The sequence below is a fragment of the Podarcis filfolensis genome (genome assembly GCF_964270895.1).
Source record: "Podarcis filfolensis genome assembly, chromosome: 9".
NCBI classification, from domain to species: domain Eukaryota; kingdom Metazoa; phylum Chordata; class Lepidosauria; order Squamata; family Lacertidae; genus Podarcis; species Podarcis filfolensis.
Window position 1 is genome coordinate 14,233,566 of NC_139610.1, and position 18,931 is coordinate 14,252,496.

Consider the following 18,931-nt stretch of genomic DNA (forward strand, 5'->3'; position numbering starts at 1 on the left):
GGGCTTCTGGTCTCCTCCCACCTCTAGAGTGGAATTGATGAGGTCTGCCCTTTGGGGTCTTCTGGGTTCTTCTGCACCTGCCCGCTGCAATTTGGAGCAGGCCCCTTCCTTTGCACCATGACAGCCTTTGATTCCCACTTCAACCTTTGGGCAAGATTGATTTAATTCCCTGCTTGTTCCTGAGGTAGATCTTCACCCCACACCCTGTTTCTGATGTAGATCTTCACTCACCCCTTCTTCTCCAATGGGAGGGGGTGGGTGCCATTTTGTGGTTTACCTTAGGTGCCAAAATGTCTTGGGCTGGTTCTACAGAGATGTGCATGTCCAGCATTTTAATGTTTTGTCTCTATGGTCACATCAGCAAAGATATTTTTCAGGGTGATTTCATACTTTGGTTTTCAATCTGTGCAATAAAACCGGAAGCAGAAATAAATTACTTACTAAAAACTAATTCACTGAACAGTTAAAGAGTTCAGTGGCTTAGATTGGCTGTTAATATCTGCACATAAATCTGTACATAAATATAGTAATTTGACTTCTTGAAACCTGATGAAATTATAAGACTTTTTAAGATCTAAAGTTATTACTCTCTTGGATCACAAGACTTGTGGTTTTTGTTTTTGTTTTCATTGCTGGATTTGGCCAGTTCTTGTAGTATTTCTGTCTCACATCTCTGAGAAACATCCTGGTTAAATTGTGGGGCTAGATGTTGCTTGTTTGATATGCTGTTCTAGAATATGGCTATTATTTTGTCCACATCCATTCCAGAAAGACCCTTCTGCCTACAAAAGACTGCTGGTGGTACCCTATACATTTGAATACTATAATTTTGAACCTAGGAATGGATTTTGAATCCACAAATAGATAAAATATATCATATAGACCCTGACCTTTGACCATACTGGCTGGAGTTGATGAGTTTCGAAACTGAGCAAGATCTGGAGGGCCACAGGTTCCCCACTATCCCCCCCCCCCCCCAGAAAGTCACAGAATCATAGAGTTGGAAGGGACCACATGGATAATCTAGTTCAACCTCCTGTGATGCCCAATGTGATGCTCAAACCATGACTCTGAGATTGAGTCTCATGCTCTACCAACAGAGCTATCTCCAGTATAGCTCTTATTCCAATGTTACATACATTTATATTTTCTCTCCCATCATGATCTCTAACTGGTTACAGATTTCTAGAACCCTTTAGAGAAAACTGAAAGGGACCTTCAGATGTACAGTGGGCACTCCTGCAATATATAAACTTTGAATCCACCATGCCCAGATAATTTTAAAACTGCATAAAAATAGCATTAAATTATTATGATGGCCTTTTGTTTTTTAAAAAAATCCAGACATAGAGCCCTTAAATAAATACCGTATTTTTTTGCTATATAAGACTCACTTTTTCCCTCCTAAAAAGTAAGGGGAAATGTGTATGCGTCTTATGGAGCGAATGCAGGCTGCGCAGCTATCCCAGAAGCCAGAACAGCAAGAGGGATTGCTGCTTTCACTGCGCAGTGATCCCTCTTGCTGTTCTGGCTTCTGAGATTCAGAATCTCTCTTTTTTAAAAAAATGATATTTATTAGAAGTTTAAAAGTTACAGAAAAAAGAAGAAAAGAAAACAACAAAGAATTAACAAAACATACATTACAATACATAAAAAACAAAGGAAAAAAAACAAAAACATAAAAACCAATACAACAATAACAATAACAATAAAAACACACATCCAATATTCCATATCTTTATCTTTCATTTACTTGTTTCATCGACCTCCTCACACCTCCCTTTTCGTATTCTAGTTTAGTTATTTGTTTCAGCAAATTCTTTCCATCTTTCTCAATTTTTATTGGATAATTTATCTTAACAGTCTAACCTATTAATTAACTCAGCAAATCCTTTCCATCTTTCACTATATTCTGTCGTTCAATTTACCTTAATTTATTTTAACCTTATCTTACCATAAAATACCTTAAAGCTTAAAACTTAATACTTATTTATACATAACTCCTTATATCATTTCTACTAAAGCCAAATAGTTTCATTCCAACATTTTTCCTAATACTCATTAATTTTACACTAATTCCCAAAATAAATTTTTAAAAACTTTCTTCCAATCTTCAGCCAACGTCTCTTCTTCCTGGTCTTGGGTTATGTCAGTCCTTACTGTCCATTCCATCTAGTCCATCAACCTGGTAATCTTATGTCCGAGGCTCTTAAGTCTTTTCCATGTCCTTTCTGCAGATCTTCTTCTTGTTTATACCTGCCCTTTACCTTGTCTTTTGTTGGTCTCTTTCTTAGTTTCTTTCCTTTCTCATTGAGGAGTAGGTCTCGGGGAGACTCCAAGCCGAAAATATCTCCATCTCCCCTCAGCAGATCAGCCCATTCCCCACAGTCCCATTCCCCACAGTCAGCAGTGTAGTCCAGAAAGTATTTAAAAGCATGTTTCAAAGTCCCTCCAAAATTAAGAGCCCCCACAACTCCAGGCCCCCCCTGGCCCACTCCAGATTCAATCTTCAAGAACAGTGGCTTATGCTCCTGCAGGGCCTCGGGTCTCTCCATTTGTGTTACTTGAGGTTCAACAGCAACCTCCTCCATTGTCTTCTGCATTTGCACTTGCCCTGTCAAAACAGGTTCCTGGGTTGGTTCCTGAATGGTTTCTATATAAGTATTCACTGTTTGTCCAAAGTTTTTGACTGCAACAGTCATCAAATCCATCTTCTCATGCATCTGGTCCAACAAAGCACTTGTCTTGCAAAAAGCAAGCACCAAAACTTCTTCTAAACACTTTTTTATTCATGGTCAGAGTCTGGTCCCACGATCCTAATGAGATTCAGAATCTCTTTTTTCCTGTTTTCGCACCTTCTGGTGCGTCTTATAGAGCGAAAAATAAGGTACTCTTATAGGCCTCCCCCCTTTTTTTGCTATCTACCATGGACTCTTGTGGTAGTACAGTCATACCCCATGTTACATCCGCTTCATGTTACGTTCTGTCAAGTTATGTCCCACAGCGACCCAGAAGTACCATAAAGGGTTACTTCCAGGTTTCACCGCTTGTGTATGCGCAGAAGTGGCAAATCACAACCCACACATGAGCAGACACACCACTGCGGGTTGCACTCTTTTCATGTTGTGAACAGGCCTCCGGAACGGATCCTGTTCGCAACCAGAGGTACCACTGTAATTTGTCATTCAGTGTCCCACAACTGTTTTAAAGTTATTCACCGGAGTAACATTGATTAGAACATAAAGCTACTCAATTTCACTGTCCTATCCTGCTGAAGGTTAAAATGAATGCAATTATAATGCAGCAAAGGTCCTCACTCCTCTCCTGTTGTTTGCACTATTCTCTATCCACGAGTGCTGTAGTTGGGACAGCTGCCCCACCAGTGTTAAGAGAGAACTCGCTCCCGTTGCTCTTTGAATATGGTCATACCAGACGTGCCAGCTTCTCAGCATGATTGAGGGGGCCTGGCGCAACATCATGAGGAGTCACAGGGTGGATCCGAATGCCCTCTGAACACTGAGGGGGCCTGGCCCCCTCAAAAATATACAGTATGGGGTGGCCCAAAGTGCTTCTGCTCCTATGAGCCGGCGCCTATGGGTCATACATACACAGCCACTGCCAACACAATATGATTATTAAAAAATGCTAAATTATCTTCCCCGGACAGTCTTTATTAAGCCATTATTTCTTCTGCTGCTGCTGTTGCTGCTTACCCAATCACAGATGCTCAAGAAGTAAACGAAGATGTTTTGACACAATCACAATGTGTCTCCCAGCACCGATCAATGTCAAAAAAGGCTTCCGACTGTGATGTAAACACAGGGGCTTAGGCTTCTGTTTAGGGTAGATCTCTGGAGGGGGTGATAAGAGCAGCAGCAACCAATCACACAATTTCAAGGTATTTCTTGAAAGCATGGGGAATTCTGTTCCGTGTGTGTGTGTGTGTGTGTGTATGCGTGAGACAAAAACATGTCATTATCCTTTCCTTTGTAACTATTCTTAATTGCTGGCAGCTTGTTGAATGACTAACAAACAAAATATTAATGAACAATCGCTACCCACTCGAGCAGAAAAGCAGCCCACACAACTCCTGTCTGTACCTACAGGTTTCACATTTTGACTATTCTCAGATCCCATTTACTGTGTTCCGTGTATAATTGACAAATTAAACCGCCATTATTTTTGTTTCAATGAGAGGAGTGCTTTAAAATCTGTGGGGCAGATGTGATCCTGGTCAAACAGTCTCTAATTTCCGCACCATACTGGCTCTTGGTAATTGATGTGCGTACATAGGAAACAACAGCTGAAGTTCAAGCACTGGAGATTTGGAGATTTAGTAGTGACAAAACCCTTTATTTATTATCTTGGGAAGCATACAGCATTGGAGCAGTTGGCACTGGGGGCGGCAATACTCTCTTGTATAGTAATCTGTGACTGTCTTCATGGCGTTCCACCCAAACTTTGTCTAATGCAAAAATCTGAAGTGAATTTCAGATGTTGGACACATCAAAGGAAATTTCTGGAAACAGAGGTATGATAGCCCTAGTGAAATTCCCTAAGTACCGGTATTCATTATGCATCCTTAGGCAGGAGGGTTCCCAGATAATCTGAGAGTCAGAATACATTATATTTCACTAGGAAAAAAAGAGACAAAAGAAGCCCACTTTGAAAAACCAGAGTCATGAAAAGCAATTGCAAGATCTGAGTTGGGTTACTGCAAAGAGGGCTAATGAAGCTTTTCTATTATCGTTCAAACAGCAGGCAATTTAGAGCTACTGTGTGAGCCTTCCAAGGCTAGATTTCTTTCAGTAGCTGACCAAGAAAATGCTGGCAATGATTCTTCTGTGAATTACTTAGATCTCAAACACACTTACCCATCCAGCCTTTTTGCAGCAAAGGCCAAGATGAACATGGTTGTGAACTGTATTGGATTTTTGAACAAGTTAGTAATAATGATTGTGTGAAGATTGAGGAAGTGGCTCAAAGGACAGAACCATAAATAATATAAAGGCACCAGGAGGTGCAGCGATTTTCTAAACCATTCATAACGAGGTGGCTCCAATTAGTCTACTTCCTCTTCTGGTTTTTGCTTTAGATACAGGAGTTATACTAGGGTGATTATTCTGTGTTGAAACCAGACTTTCCAGAAAAATGTTCAACAGCGCTATAACCTTCTTAGCCTTTTTCTGGAGTTCTGCGGCGGATTAAATAAACACATTGAGGGGGGGGGGAGTGGGGAGATGGCCCCACCAATTGCCATTCCTCTCACCCTCCAGGAGTTTAAGCTCAAACTAGTGAAGCGGGAGGCTGTCAAGTGATAAGCTTTGTTGCAGTGATGGGGAATTGAATTCATATGATAAAGGAGCTAATCCAGGGACACAGGGCCTAACTGAAATAACAAACAAGATTGTATTAGTTGGTGTGTAGCACCTTGTTCAGAATCTCATTCATCATAGACCACCTCTTTCTATATAAGCATCTGTATATTTTAAGGCTCTTTCAACAGCCTGCTCAGTCTTATTTTTGCAATAGAAGTTGTGGAGAGCTGGCCTTGATTTCTGGCTAGAAATCTGAACTATGAATCAGGAAATCCCATGTTGAAAATTCACCTCTGACATAAGCCCACAAAAGTGGCATTGGGCAAGCCTACATTCTCTCTCTCGGCATATTCCCTGGCTTGCCCCACGTGGTTATTGTAAGCAGGGCATTCTTTCAGGAGGAAATCCGTTTTGGCACCTCTCAGGTGGGTGCCATTGGCATTCAACGAAAACAAGGGAAATGTTCATGGTGAGTTCCGGCACTTCTTTTTCTAGTACGATAGCACTGATGAGAAGAACTGGAAAATGCTAATATATGTGAATTACATTGGAGATATAAAAGCAATATAACAATCAACTTATTTAACAGGCTTTTCATTGCTATGGCCCAGAGTTTAGAGATGCACCTTATACTGATGTTCAAAATGGCGTAGGTCTCTCAGAAAGTTGAATATGGCAGGTATTTTAATTGGCACTTCAGGGCACCTGCTTTTAGTTTTCCTACTGTGGATCACTTCTCTGAGCTATTTTAACATGCTTCTTGGATTTACGTTAACTGTTGCGATAAATGTTAGTCACCCAGGATTATCACTAGGAAATTTTGGGTGCATAGCACTGTTATGTGCCAGACATGGTTGCATAAAAGCCCTAATTCATCTGGAGAGAATGTGAGGAAGGTTGGAATGGATCAGGGACAACAGGGTGATTGCTACTGGCTAGAATTCCCCTGGTCTGAGTAGCAATCCATCCCCTTACTTCACATTCTCTTGTTCTCCAGCCAGAACAAGGGGTGGTATTGGAGAGTTTGGTGCATTGTGTATTAAATGTTGGCATTCACTTGCCTTATTGCTTCAGCAGGTTTGTTGCTGCAAAATAATTCAGAGCTGCTCTCATAGCATTCTCTGCTGATTTTCCATTTCAGCAGCAAAGAGGGTCAGAATTGCTTAGTTTCATGGGTTTAACTACATCAGGTGCCTTCAGCCCACTCTCAGAACATTGTGGATGAAGACACAGATTAGTTCTTCTAGAAAGGTGAGGTCACTATCATCTACAGTGTCTACACGTATTTTTCATTCTCTCATTATTTGGTCAAACAGTTTTTTGTAGTGGTGAAGTACCTGATTAGAGAAACTTCAGTTGGATCAAAGAAATGCAAACTATGGATAAACATAGTTTATCACCATACCTTTAATTTCTCTCCAAAAAAATAAACTAAAAATAAATTTAAAAATGCCTGTCTCCAGACAATGATTATAACCACCTCACTGAGTCATCCATGTTTTTTTGTTTCCAATAATGAATGCTTCTATTATCTTATGATTTAAACTTTTACGTTGACATACATATTTCAGTTCCAACAGCAGGATTTACTAGCAATTACATTTGACCATAACCAGAACTGCAGAAGTTGTTATCTGTGGTAGTTCAGATAGCAAATATATTAACATTGAGGTCTGTTTCTTTAATCGTGACCTTACTCCATGAGGCATGAGAAATTTATAACACATTAGACTGAGGAGCTCTGCTCCTTCGAAAAGATGTGCAATGCAGAGTTCAACTTTTCCCGATCTGCAATCACTCTAGGGCTGTAATAAAAGCTGCAAAATAGCAATTAACATGCACATCATTCACTGGGAAAGGCTTTTGCTGGTATTAACGTCCTACTCATTTAAATTCCGAGGAACAGCTTTAGTGAGTTGAACATTATGTGTGTTAATTTTGGGTCAAATAATTCCTTAGACCAGCAAAGGGAGAAGAGGGAACCCCAATATGCTTTTAGTGGAGGGGGTGGACAGATATACCTTGGTAGCTGCTAAATTCAGAGAAGAAACGATATCAATCATTGCAGGTCAGTGTTACTGCTCTCCCCATGTCGTAGCTAAACATTCCTACCTGGCTTGGTATTCCTTTTATTAGAAGAGAGAATAGATAAGTTTCACCTGTTTGGACAGTAAAATGCATGACTTGACCCAAATATTCAGAAGAATAAAGACCTGGCTTTAAATAACATCTGGGCTCCTTTGTTCTCTCTGATAGCTCTCTCTTGCCAACTATGCTGTGAAGGAGAGCTGGATTGAGGTTTGCTAGGGCACTTGGCTGTTCTTCAAAGTAGGTCAGCCTGGCTGGGAAGAGATCCTGGTTTTGGTTCATCATAGCCCTCTGGTGTTTTCTGCTAGCAGAACTCCATATTTTTTTTAACAGTCCCGTAAATGAGCAAATGGAAGAAATGTATTGGCATTTCAACACTCCACCTCCCTCGCTCTCCAAATGAAAGTGGTGATTTATATCAGACGCATAAATGCTCCCCATCCCCTATTACCTCCAGACCATCTGGAGAGCTGACACTGGGATCAATTGGCATCTTAAGATGGCAATTATTAGCTAATGTTAATGCTGTGTAAATTTATATAGGCAAAGGGATGATTAATTACATCCCGTGTTTTCTGCTCACTAGGTCCGCTGGGTGGCTTATAAGAATAAAATCTATTGTTGTAAAATTAAATATTTAAAACACAGTAAAGTTTACCAATGTGAACAAAATGGCCAGCATGGGGGGGAAACAAACAAAGTTGTGTTATGACCCCACTAAGCCCTCTGGAAACAGAGTGCAATTTCTACAGGCTTCCAGAGGATCCAACTGCACATTTTTGGAACACTGCTGCAAAAATGCCCCGCTCCAATATAATACAGACATTTTTAAGGAGACTACAAGCAAAGCAAAATTTAAATTCAACCAACCACGTTCAAAAGGGCAAAGGGGGGAGGAGGAGATGTGAGAGGGAGCTCTTTCTTTCTATCTTCTTTCCTCATTCTCAAGTCTCAGCTCATTCCTTCTTGGCACACTCCTTGAGCTTAGTATTAACTACTGTGCATCTGTGTGCCACTGCTGACCAGGAGTAATTACATCAGCCCTGCCCAATTTATGACCTACCCAGCTGAAGAGAGCACACCATCCCTGTGCCATGGCCTCTGTGGTGTTGCTTCCAGGAAGGAAGCAATGCCAGGTAATTTAGGGTGCATTCAGCTTGGTTGGTCACTCACTGTGTCCACCCTGCCTTGCTCAGCTGTTCTAGCAGCAAGAGGGCAACCATGGAAGTGCAGGAGAACTTATCTTGCAATCTCAGTAATGTATCTTGCTTTGTCAATGCACATCAAGTTTACAGTACAGTGCTACCTTGGGTTAAGTACTTAATTCATTCCGGAGGCCCGTTCTTAACCTGAAACTGTTCTTAACTTGAAGCACCACTTTAGCTAATGGGGCCTCCTGCTGCCGCTGTGCCACCAAAGCACGATTTCTGTTCTTATCCTGAAGCAAAGTTCTTAACCTGAGGTACTATTTCTGAGTTAGCGGAGTCTGTAACCTGAAGTGTATGTAACCTGAGGCACCACTGTAAGTAGTTTTAGTCTGCAGTAATCCTGTTGTTACAACCAATTATGATACCATTTGGTATTATTATTATTTTTAAAATAAAACAAGTAACTAAGCCTTCTGTCATCCACATTTGTCTGTGTGCATGCTCACTGCCCCCAAGACCAGATGCCTGAGAAGATGTATCTATCTACTCCCTGCTTTTCTTAGCACTCTCAGGCAGTGCTTTTTTTCTGGGGGGGAGACGCAGGGGTACGCATACCCCTAAACATTTTGTGAATCTAAGTTAGGCCTCGTTGAGGGGCAGTATTTCAATATGAGTAGGAAAATGAGAGTACCCTTAAACATTTTCTTTTAGAAAAAAAGCACTGCTGTCGGGCACTCATAACACTTCCCTTAATCCAACTCACACATGTTGCAAGATGTAAAACACTACACTCCAGGTCCTGAAAGCCCCATTTACACTGATATGAAGGTGTTTTTCTGTACCAGGCTTGCATACCACTGCAGTATGAGTATGAGTATTGGAATTGCATGGAGTGGAGCAATTGGGTGACACTTTTCCTACTCACTTACCACCAACTGGGGAGGGAAAGGGGAGAAGAGGATGTTGAAAGAAGGGCCACATTACTGGTCTGTCCAATGAGTGTCTGGTATCCATATGTGCACAGAAGTTATGTGGAATCTTCTGCATAAGCAACTAGCTCAATTCCTGCTAACACTATATATGAGTAAAACGGAAATGTCCTTTGAAAGAACAAGTGCCTCTTCTCCAGGGGCAACTTCGCTTACATATCACAAAACCTGCTCAGAAAACATACCCCACAATCATGTTCCCCAGCTATGTTGGTCATAGAATTGTAGAGTTGGAAGGGACCCCAAGGGTCATCTAGTCCAACCCCCTGTAATGCAGGAATCTCAGCTAAAGCATCCATTACAGGTGGCCATCCAACATCTGCTTAAAAACCTCCAATGAGAGTCCACAACCCCCTGAGGGACCGTTCCGCTCTTGAACAACTCTTACTGTCAGAAAGTATATCTGTATGTTTAGTTGGAATCTCCTGTCTTGTAACTTGAAGCCATTGGTTTGAGTCCTACCCTCCGTACAGCTTAGCCTGAAGTTTACATGAATGGGATCAGCATCCCTGGAATCAAATGTGTTTCTGTGCTGTTACCCACCCTGAGATCTGTGGATGAAGGCCGGTATACTAACTAACTAACAGAATAAATGAATGAATAAGTCCCCCCAAATCAGAACTATTTAGATTACCCTATAGGTATCTGGCACACACACCCATCTCCTGGTAGAATTTTTTTGAAATAATTTCCATTTCATTGGCCAAATCATCAGCTTCTTCGCTATACACTTAGCTTGCATTCTTTGTCTTCATTTTAGAGATTTGGAAAATTAATTTCCCCTTGCTACTTCCTTATCTGGTACACTACCCTGCAGTGACTGAGACTGCAGATTTTTCAAGTCATTCTCACATTCTGGATTGATTGTGGCTGTTCAGTGCCGTGGGTCACATTGTGTCATATACTACCGTTCTTGATCACTTTTCTGTCAAGCCAAGACACCTATCTAATATCTTTGTATCTCCCCAGAGCATGTGCTTAATATCAGGTTATGTTTTATTTGTGTTGTTGAAAGTTCCACTTAATGGTGTCACACACTCTAATGTGCCCAGTTGTGACTTAAAAACTCAGCAACAACGTTGGGGCAAGCCTTTGTTTCCCTCCAACTATCTTATTTCGATCAGGGCAGCTACAGCTTTTACAATAAGAGGAAATCTCACCTTCCAACTGTTCAAATTATTAGCACTTCTGTTTGTTTGTTAGAGAATACATTACAGCACATTCATTCAACGTGTTCTGTGTAGTCTTCTGCAATGGATCTGTGGGAAATATTTTTTCCCCCTCTCTTGTGTGATTCATAATGCGAAATAATGAGAAGGGGGGGAGCATTCTTCAGATATAGAAATGTAATAACATTTTTGGTGTTACTTTGCTTTGCTTTACTCAGTGCAGACGCTTTGCAATTAATAGACCCAACTTATATAAATTGTGTTAAATAAAATAAAATAAATATCACTTGATTGTTAGAAAACCTCTACACAGTTTACAAAAAAAATCAACTAAAACATTAACATTATTGATAAAAACAGTTAAAAACTGGTGCCATGTTCATTAATTTCTGAGTACTCAGAAATTCTGTTATTCATTAATACTCTGAGTAACACTTAGTTGACTTCCACACTTTGGTTAGCTTGGCTTATTTAATGATTGCTAGGCCTGGCACCCACAAACTTGTAACATTGCATTATCCCTTTTGACATTCTGTCACTTTGTTATTGCTTCATTCTTCCTAAAATAATGGCTTCTTTTTCAGCCCACCTATCTTCTCCAGGCTCCTGGGTCCCTGACCACATTTTGTTTGGTCTTATGGCTTTGCTGCCCTCAATTCCTCAAAAGTCTCCCAATATCTTTAGTGGGCCTATGAAGAGATGCAGTTAGGAAATATTTGATTCCGATCTTCTTAGTTTTACAGGGGAACCCCTGGCAATGTGTATTATGAAAATGTGGGCAGCAGCCAGCCCTGCTGCATTTTGGGGGTCCCATTGTCTTTCTTCTGTGTGGGTCCTACTGGGTCTACCCTTTATCTTTTGCTGCCCACTTTACCAGAATACCCCATGTATGACCCTCTCTCTTCAAACCTTACCTCAAGTTCCATCTCTTGTGTGAAGGCTTTGACTTAACCTCTGCATCTCCTTTCCCAGTTGAAGAAAATGTCATGCCATACGTTTAAAGTGCTCTTATATCACTTTAATAGCCACAGAGTATCTTAGGAACTGTAGTTAGCTAAGAGGGCTTGGAATTGTACATCTGTAAGGCCGGGAGTCAACAGTTTGTGACTTGAAGTGGTGTGAAAGTGTGCTTTAAATGTATGCTCTGGATCTTACCCTGGTTGCATCCATCCCTTGCTTCCCTTGGTTGTTGTCTTACTTCAACCCTCCCATCAAACCGTAGATGGAAAGTAATCAGGACTAGTAACTCTCTTGCCTCCCCCCACCTTCTTCTGCAAAGTGCCATGTCCACGAAAAGAACAGTAATCCAATTGACTTCCCCCGTCCCTTCTCCCTTTCCCCTTGAAACTGAGTTGCTCTCTGGTTCATATTATCTCTGGGCCATGTTTTGGATTGTTATTAGCAACTTGAGATGACCTGGGGGAATAATATGCCTGCATATATATATTTTTTCCAAAACAAAAATATCTTCTCTCCACTGTAATCAAGTCAGTCAGCAGGTCAGCTTACATGGAAATAAAATGAAGAGATAAATGTAGCAGCAGCCGTGTTGGAGCACTAGAAATAGCCTGTGAGTCCTGACAATGTAAAGAGACTAACAAAGCTTCATGGAATTTACTTGTTTCGAACTTTTTTTTTTAATGTGAATTACGTAACTATGCTGAGAGTTTTCTTTTCCATGAATTAGCCAAGCATAAAAAGCAATTCATGGTCTTTCTCCTTCTTTGGAAGTGTTATACCTCCAGTGGGATGTGAGAATTTTCTGTTTGAGCAGCAGGAGCCACACCTCATTTCTTTCTCCATGGGGCTGGAGCACCACTGAGACCTTCAACCATATTCAAACTGATTTAATTAGAAATGGGAGGCATGTTGATATTGATTCATTCAAAGCTCAGTAGCAAATCAACATTTCGCCCTCTGAAAAGGAGGGGGCAAGATTCCCGTTGCCTTTTTGCATCACACATTGGAAGGAGCATGGTCCGAACAATCTTAGACATACAAGTCCATTTCCAACGGGAAAGGTAAAGGTAAAGGGACTCCTGACCATTAGGTCCAGTCGTGACCGACTCTGGGGTTGCGGCACTCATCTTGCTTTATTGGCCGAGGGAGCCGCCATACAACTTCCGGGTCATGTGGCCAGCATGACTAAGCCGCTTCTGGCGAACCAGAGCAGTGCACGGAAACGCTGTTTACCTTCCCGCCGGAGCGGTACCTATTTATCTACTTGCACTTTGACGTGCTTTCGAACTGCTAGGTTGGCAGGAGCAGGGACCGAACAACGGGAGCTCACCCCGTCGCGGGGATTCGAACCGTCAACCTTCTGATCGGCAAGGCCTAGGCTCTGTGGTTTAACCCACAGTGCCACCCGGCATATTAAAAAACTTGGCTGTTCTTTGGCTGCATAGAGTGCTATGCAATCTAAGTGTGTATAAAGCCCTAGATGACTTGGGACTAGGCAAGTCAGAGAATCCCTGAAAAAAAGATTCATACATGTCATAAAATTCCTTTGCAAAGTGGTACAGTCAAACCTCATGTTGAAAGGCTGCTGGCAGTAAGTTCTACCTCTAATGTGGGTAGACATGTTTTATGAATGAGACCATGCTCAATATGGATGTGCAAAGACCTTTCTTTGTGTGCTTCCTTTCACGGGCCTGGATGGCAACTGCTGCACATCGTTAATAATGCAGTGGTTTTTTCACCCCAGTGAGATTTATGTGAATATACAATATATCTGCTCATCAAACTGAAATATACATCCAAAATACCACTATGCTCTGTGTGTGTGTGTGTGTGTGTGTGTGTGTGTGAGAGAGAGAGAGAGAGAGAGAGAGGGGGAACAATTGTTTAAAAATAAGCCAGAATCAGGAAACGATGCCAGAGAAACAGAGACGTAAAATAAGTATGGAAGAATAATAGGTGAAAGTCCCACTGAACTCAGTGGGGCTTACACCTGAGTAGACATGGAATAGGATTGTGTAATATGTAAAACACTGATTTTTCCACATTAGGAACTGGAGTTTACTAGTGTGCTATGAGAGGAGGCTGGCACATGTACAGTGGTACCTTGGGTTACAAACATCTCGGGTTACAAACACCTCGGGTTACAGACTCCGCTAACCCGGAAGTAGTACCTTGGGTTAAGAACTTTATCTCAGGATGAGAACAGAAATCATGCGCTGGCAGCAGCGGGAGGCTCCATTAGCTAAAGTAGTACCTCAGGTTAAGAACAGTTTCAGGTTAAGAACAGACCTCTGGAACGAATTAAGTTCGTAACCAGAGGTACCACTGTACTGAAAAATGTTAGTTATTATGTTGCTGCCTTCATCTCAAAGCAACATGCCCCTGAAACCCTAACACTGACCATCTTTTTGCTGATGTACTGTCTTGACATTCAGAGGAAGGGTTTGTTGCTTGCTTGTGTTGTGGGTTAAACCACAGAGCCTAGGACTTGCCAATAAGAAGGTTGGCAGTTCAAATCCCCGCGACGAGGTGAGCTCCCATTGCTCAGACCCAGCTCCTGCCAACCTAGCAGTTCAAAAGCACATCAAAGTGCAAGTAGATAAATAGGTACCACTCTAGCGGGAAGGTAAACAGCGTTTCCGTGCGCTGCTCTGGTTCGCCAGAAGCGGCTTAGTCATGCTGGCCACTTGACCTGGAAGCTGTACGCTGGCTCCCTCGGCCAATAAAACGAGATGAGCGCCGCAACCCCAGAGTCGGCCACGACTGGACCTAATGGTCAGGGGTCCCTTTACCTTTACTGCTTGGTTTTACTTATATGCTGCTTTCCCACAATCAGCTGTGCCCCAAATGGCTTACAACAAACATTCAAAATAGAGAAGGAAAGAAAGAATGGCCTGCTGGGATTTTCTGATGCAGCCTGTGCTAGAGCCAATGAGTGTGGAGGGAAATCCCTGAAGCATCACTATTGGTCAGGCTGATAGGACTGAAGGAAGTATGAGACTTCAGAAGGCACTATTGATTTTGCTTTCTGAAGACCTCTTCATTATTCTGGAAGGTGATAAAAAAACACACACCCATAACATAAAAAAGAATTATACTTTTTCAGGGTACAGTGAGGTGTGTCCCCAATTTTAGTCACGGATAAAATGCCATCTGGAAAGTCTCTGAATAGAATGAGGCACATTCATGGGGGGATGGTCAATTCAATGGAATCTGCATATTCATAAGCAGCATACTGCGATCATTTATTTATTTAACTTGTTGGCTGGTTAACACAAACTGAAAAAGTCTCTAAGTAACTTACATAAATTGATGATGCTAGGGACAAACAGGAAGAGAGAAGTAGGACATAGAATCACAGAATTATAGGTGATGGCTTCATGGAGGGTTTGTTGTTTCTGTCTGTTAGGATGTTGTGTATTTTTGCTGGCTGGATCTGTTGGGAGTTGGTGTCCAATGACATCTGGAGCTCCAGGGATTTCTCACCTCTGCTTTAAAAGCAATCTAGTTGGCTCTTGCTGATAACAGAATGCAAGGCCACATGGACCCTTGGCCTGAACCACTTCAAAACATAAATTTCAGCCACCAGTTTCATTCATGGCAGTTGCCTTCTCATATGAGCAGTGAAATGTGTGTGAGGAAGACAAGGGTTTCAGGCAGGGCAACACACACTGCTCCTGAAAAATATGAATAAACCTTGTGCAAAATAATATCACTGTGGAAGAGGAAGAAAACGATCACTGGGTTCTTTCCCTCAGTTTCTCTTCAGCATCCACGAAATGCTGACAGGATTAATTGCCAGGATTCTCGCACCATCCCTACCCTTCCCATTTCCAGGAATGCCCTTGGGTGTCAGAGTTCACTGAATACACTTTTAACAGCGTCAGCTATTTGAATTTTGAAATAACACAAGTCTGTAATTATAAGAACCAATGGATGCTCAATCCGAGTGGAAGCGTGTGGTGTCGATTGTGGCGGCCGTAGTTTGAAGCCTTTATTAAGTCAGCTGGCAAAACATCCAATCTCTCAGCATTAAATTTTATGGCAAAGGAGTGGAGTGACTGAACTGTTTTCTTTTCTCTCCCCCCTTCTGTTATATATCGCTTACATGGTCTAGTTCTCAAAACCACAGCCATTGATCTTTAAAACGTGTGTGTGTGTGTGTGTGTGTGTGTGTGTGTGTGTGTGTGTGTTAGTGTTACTGGTAGCCACACTATACTGTAACATTTATGGACTCTATAAAATCTTACATTGTTGTGGTCTTTCCTCAGAAGAGCTTTATGCCAGACAGCATGAAAGTTTCATGCTAAACTCGTCTGTGGCCAAAGTCATTCAGAAGAATTCTGCACCTGAGTTGCCTTAATATAGGACAACCTGCAGCTTTGCAGAGACCTTCCCCTGTAGCTGCCCTTTCAGGTGGAGACAGATGTGCAATTTTAAATTGTGGTAGGATTGAACACACACATCTTGCATTCCAAGGCATTTGTTTTCAGCCAGAGGAGGGATTCCAAAATGGCTCCCCGTCATGGCATGCACAGTGACCCACCATAAGCTCATGATTCTCCACAAGTATAACCCAGGTGCCAAAAATCATCATCAACCTTTATTACGGTCCAGAGACCCAACAAATCGTCACAAAGCAATACACAATTCATACAGCCTACCTCCAGGTTAAACAAGCATTTCGTTCAGAATATAGGGATCATTGGTTCTTGTAACCACTGATAAAAACTTGGCCACTGCTAATGTTCTAGCATTTGTCCGCTCTTCCAATAGGAACCTGATATAGTGAGCCTCTGATTTTCCCGGGAAAGGTACCAGCAAGGGTAATATCAGTTCAGCCCTGGTTTGCTCATATTTTGCACAGTGCAACAAAATACGTTCTATGGAATCGATGTCTTGAGCACACGAGCAAAGTCTGTCCTGGTAGGGAACTCCTCTCAACCAAAAATGCTGATTACCAGGCAGCACTCAGCTGTGTACATCACCTAAGGTCATAAGAAACTCACTTTTAGCTCACAGCATTCATTTTGGTCCCTAACAGAGGAGTCCTAATGCAGCAAAGGTTTGGGTGTGAGCCCCACCGGTGAAAGTACATGTCTAGGAATTCACCCACCACACTCTCTCCTTTTCTGGCAGCCATTGCAGCCCCCATGGGGATACAGCTAAAAATGGTATCACCATGGTTATCAACATCACCAGGTATCTGAAGAAGTGTGCATGCACACGAAAGCTCATACCAATAACAAACTTAGTTGGTCTTTAAGGTGCTACTGGAAGGAATTTTTTTGTTTTGTTTCTTCCTCATAATGTTTAGAAATCCTCAATCACTTTGTGAGTTCCTCCATCTCAGTTACTGTCAGCCAACAAAGAGGAGCAGGGTTAGGGAAAGTTGCAATATGTTGACCATGAGTAATGATGGGCATTGTTTGAGGAGTTGCACATCTACTGGCAGTTGTCCATGTGGCTGGTTTCATTGCATGCATGTTCATTACTTGACTGCAATATCAAGTGACGACATGCCTGGGGGACGGGTCCTCACAGATCTAACCCCACACACTGAACTTTCATTCCTTCCTTCTCAACACTTTTAATGTAGCGCTTTTCACACAAAGTTTGCACACTCAGCCACTAACCTTTGACTGCTTAACACTCAAGTGTACAGGAAACCCAAGTTCCCGCCAATTACCCTTGGCACATCCAACGCACACTCTGAGAACAGCTGGTGTATTCAGTAACTTCTAAAATGTCTGCAAGGTAGGGTACAGCCACCTTTACATGCCCCAGGGACATTCAAAGCACTCAGCCTTCCAGAAGTCCACTGAAGCTTCATAGTTATCATGGCACCAGTTACAAAGTGTAGTTGTTGAACCAGCATTTAGGTATGGGGGAGTCTACTGTGTTTTGCCTGATTAAAAAAAAATTTTTTTTTTTTTTTGCTTAGTTAAGAATGGCTTTCTCGGAGACACTACCTTTAGGCATAGGCAACCTTCGGCCCTCCAGATGTTTTGGACTACAATTCCCATCATCCCTGACAACTGGTCCTGTTAGCTAGGAAACATGGGAGTTGTAAGCCAAAACATCTGGAGGGCCGAAGGTTGCCTATGCCTAAAGGTAGGGTCTCTGAGAAAGCCATTCTTAACCAAGAAAAAACATCTGTAGACCAAAACATCTGGAGGGCCGAAGGTTGCCTATGCCTGCTCTAAAATGTCTGCAGGTAGGGTACATGCCCCAGGGACATTCAAAGCACTCAGCCTACCAGAAGTTCACTGAAGCTTCATAGTTATCAAGGCATCAGTTACGAACTGTAGTTGTTGAACCAGCATTTAGGTATGGGGGAGTCTACTGTGTTTTGCCTGATGTTTTTTGTTTTGCTTGGTTAAGAATGGCTTTCTCGGAGACCCTACCTTTCAAGTGACATTCAGAATCTTTTCTTTTGCAGCCATTTCGTAGAGTGACGTTTTCAGTTGTGAGTCAGCCTCAGGACCCACATCAAGGGTCATTGCAGAGTTGCTATGACAGCGGTCTGGAGGAGTCAGAAACACCAAGCAGTAAGAGTTCTTCAGGGCCGCGGCTGGGTGCCCTTCCACTCCCAGAGGACAACTACGAAAGGACTACGCCGGATGGCAGTGTTGGTGAGGCAGAGCATATGGAAAATGGTAGGGGCATACACAACACCCCACACAACACATGCTCGATTTACACTAGTGAGTCCAACATGAAGTAGATTTGTCAAGAGGTCAGTGGGAGGAATCATCATCATCATAATGCAAAGGTGATGAAGCATAAATTTAGGGCTGGATCCAGCCAAATTTTAGGCACTTTTAAGGCCCATTTCAATGGGATGATATGTAAACATTGGCACTGAACCTTTAACGGAAATCACTGGGACGTGAATGTGCTTAAGTTTTGATTGGATCATGCTCCTAATATTGACCCGACAAGGTTGATTAAGATGGGGGAGGGGAGAGAAACATGCAAATATAAAGCATATTTAAACAGTATTAATGACACAGTTAAATAAATACATCTAAAAATATCAGCACATAGCCGATGAAACCTATTTAAATTCTTATTTTTTTAAAATAATATGTAGACATAATTTCTTTTTAGTTGTGCGCCTTTTATTATTATCCAGGAACTGTATATGTTCAGCATTAGCTAGTAGAAAATAGAAATTCAACTTTCCTTTTAGATTGTTGTCTCTTCCCTGCTTGCATGCACAGGGTTTTCAAAATATAGTGTATGTTGCTTACTTC

At 41.9% G+C, this 18,931-nt stretch overlaps 1 protein-coding gene across 4 annotated transcripts in view; it reads left to right on the top strand.

Moving 5' to 3' along the window:
- Positions 1–18,931, top strand: part of PCDH7 (protocadherin 7) — a 410,123-nt gene that overhangs the window by 169,486 nt on the left and 221,706 nt on the right. Inside the window, exon 2 of one of the 4 annotated variants that reach the window (XM_083630147.1) lies at positions 18,115–18,331. The exons of 1 other annotated variant lie outside the window; for it this stretch is intronic. In XM_083630147.1, the coding sequence (XP_083486273.1) occupies positions 18,115–18,331 (217 nt within the window). The remainder of the gene's footprint in view (positions 1–18,114; positions 18,332–18,931) is intronic. 2 more of the 4 variants (XM_083630148.1, XM_083630149.1) reach the window with 2 other exon arrangements.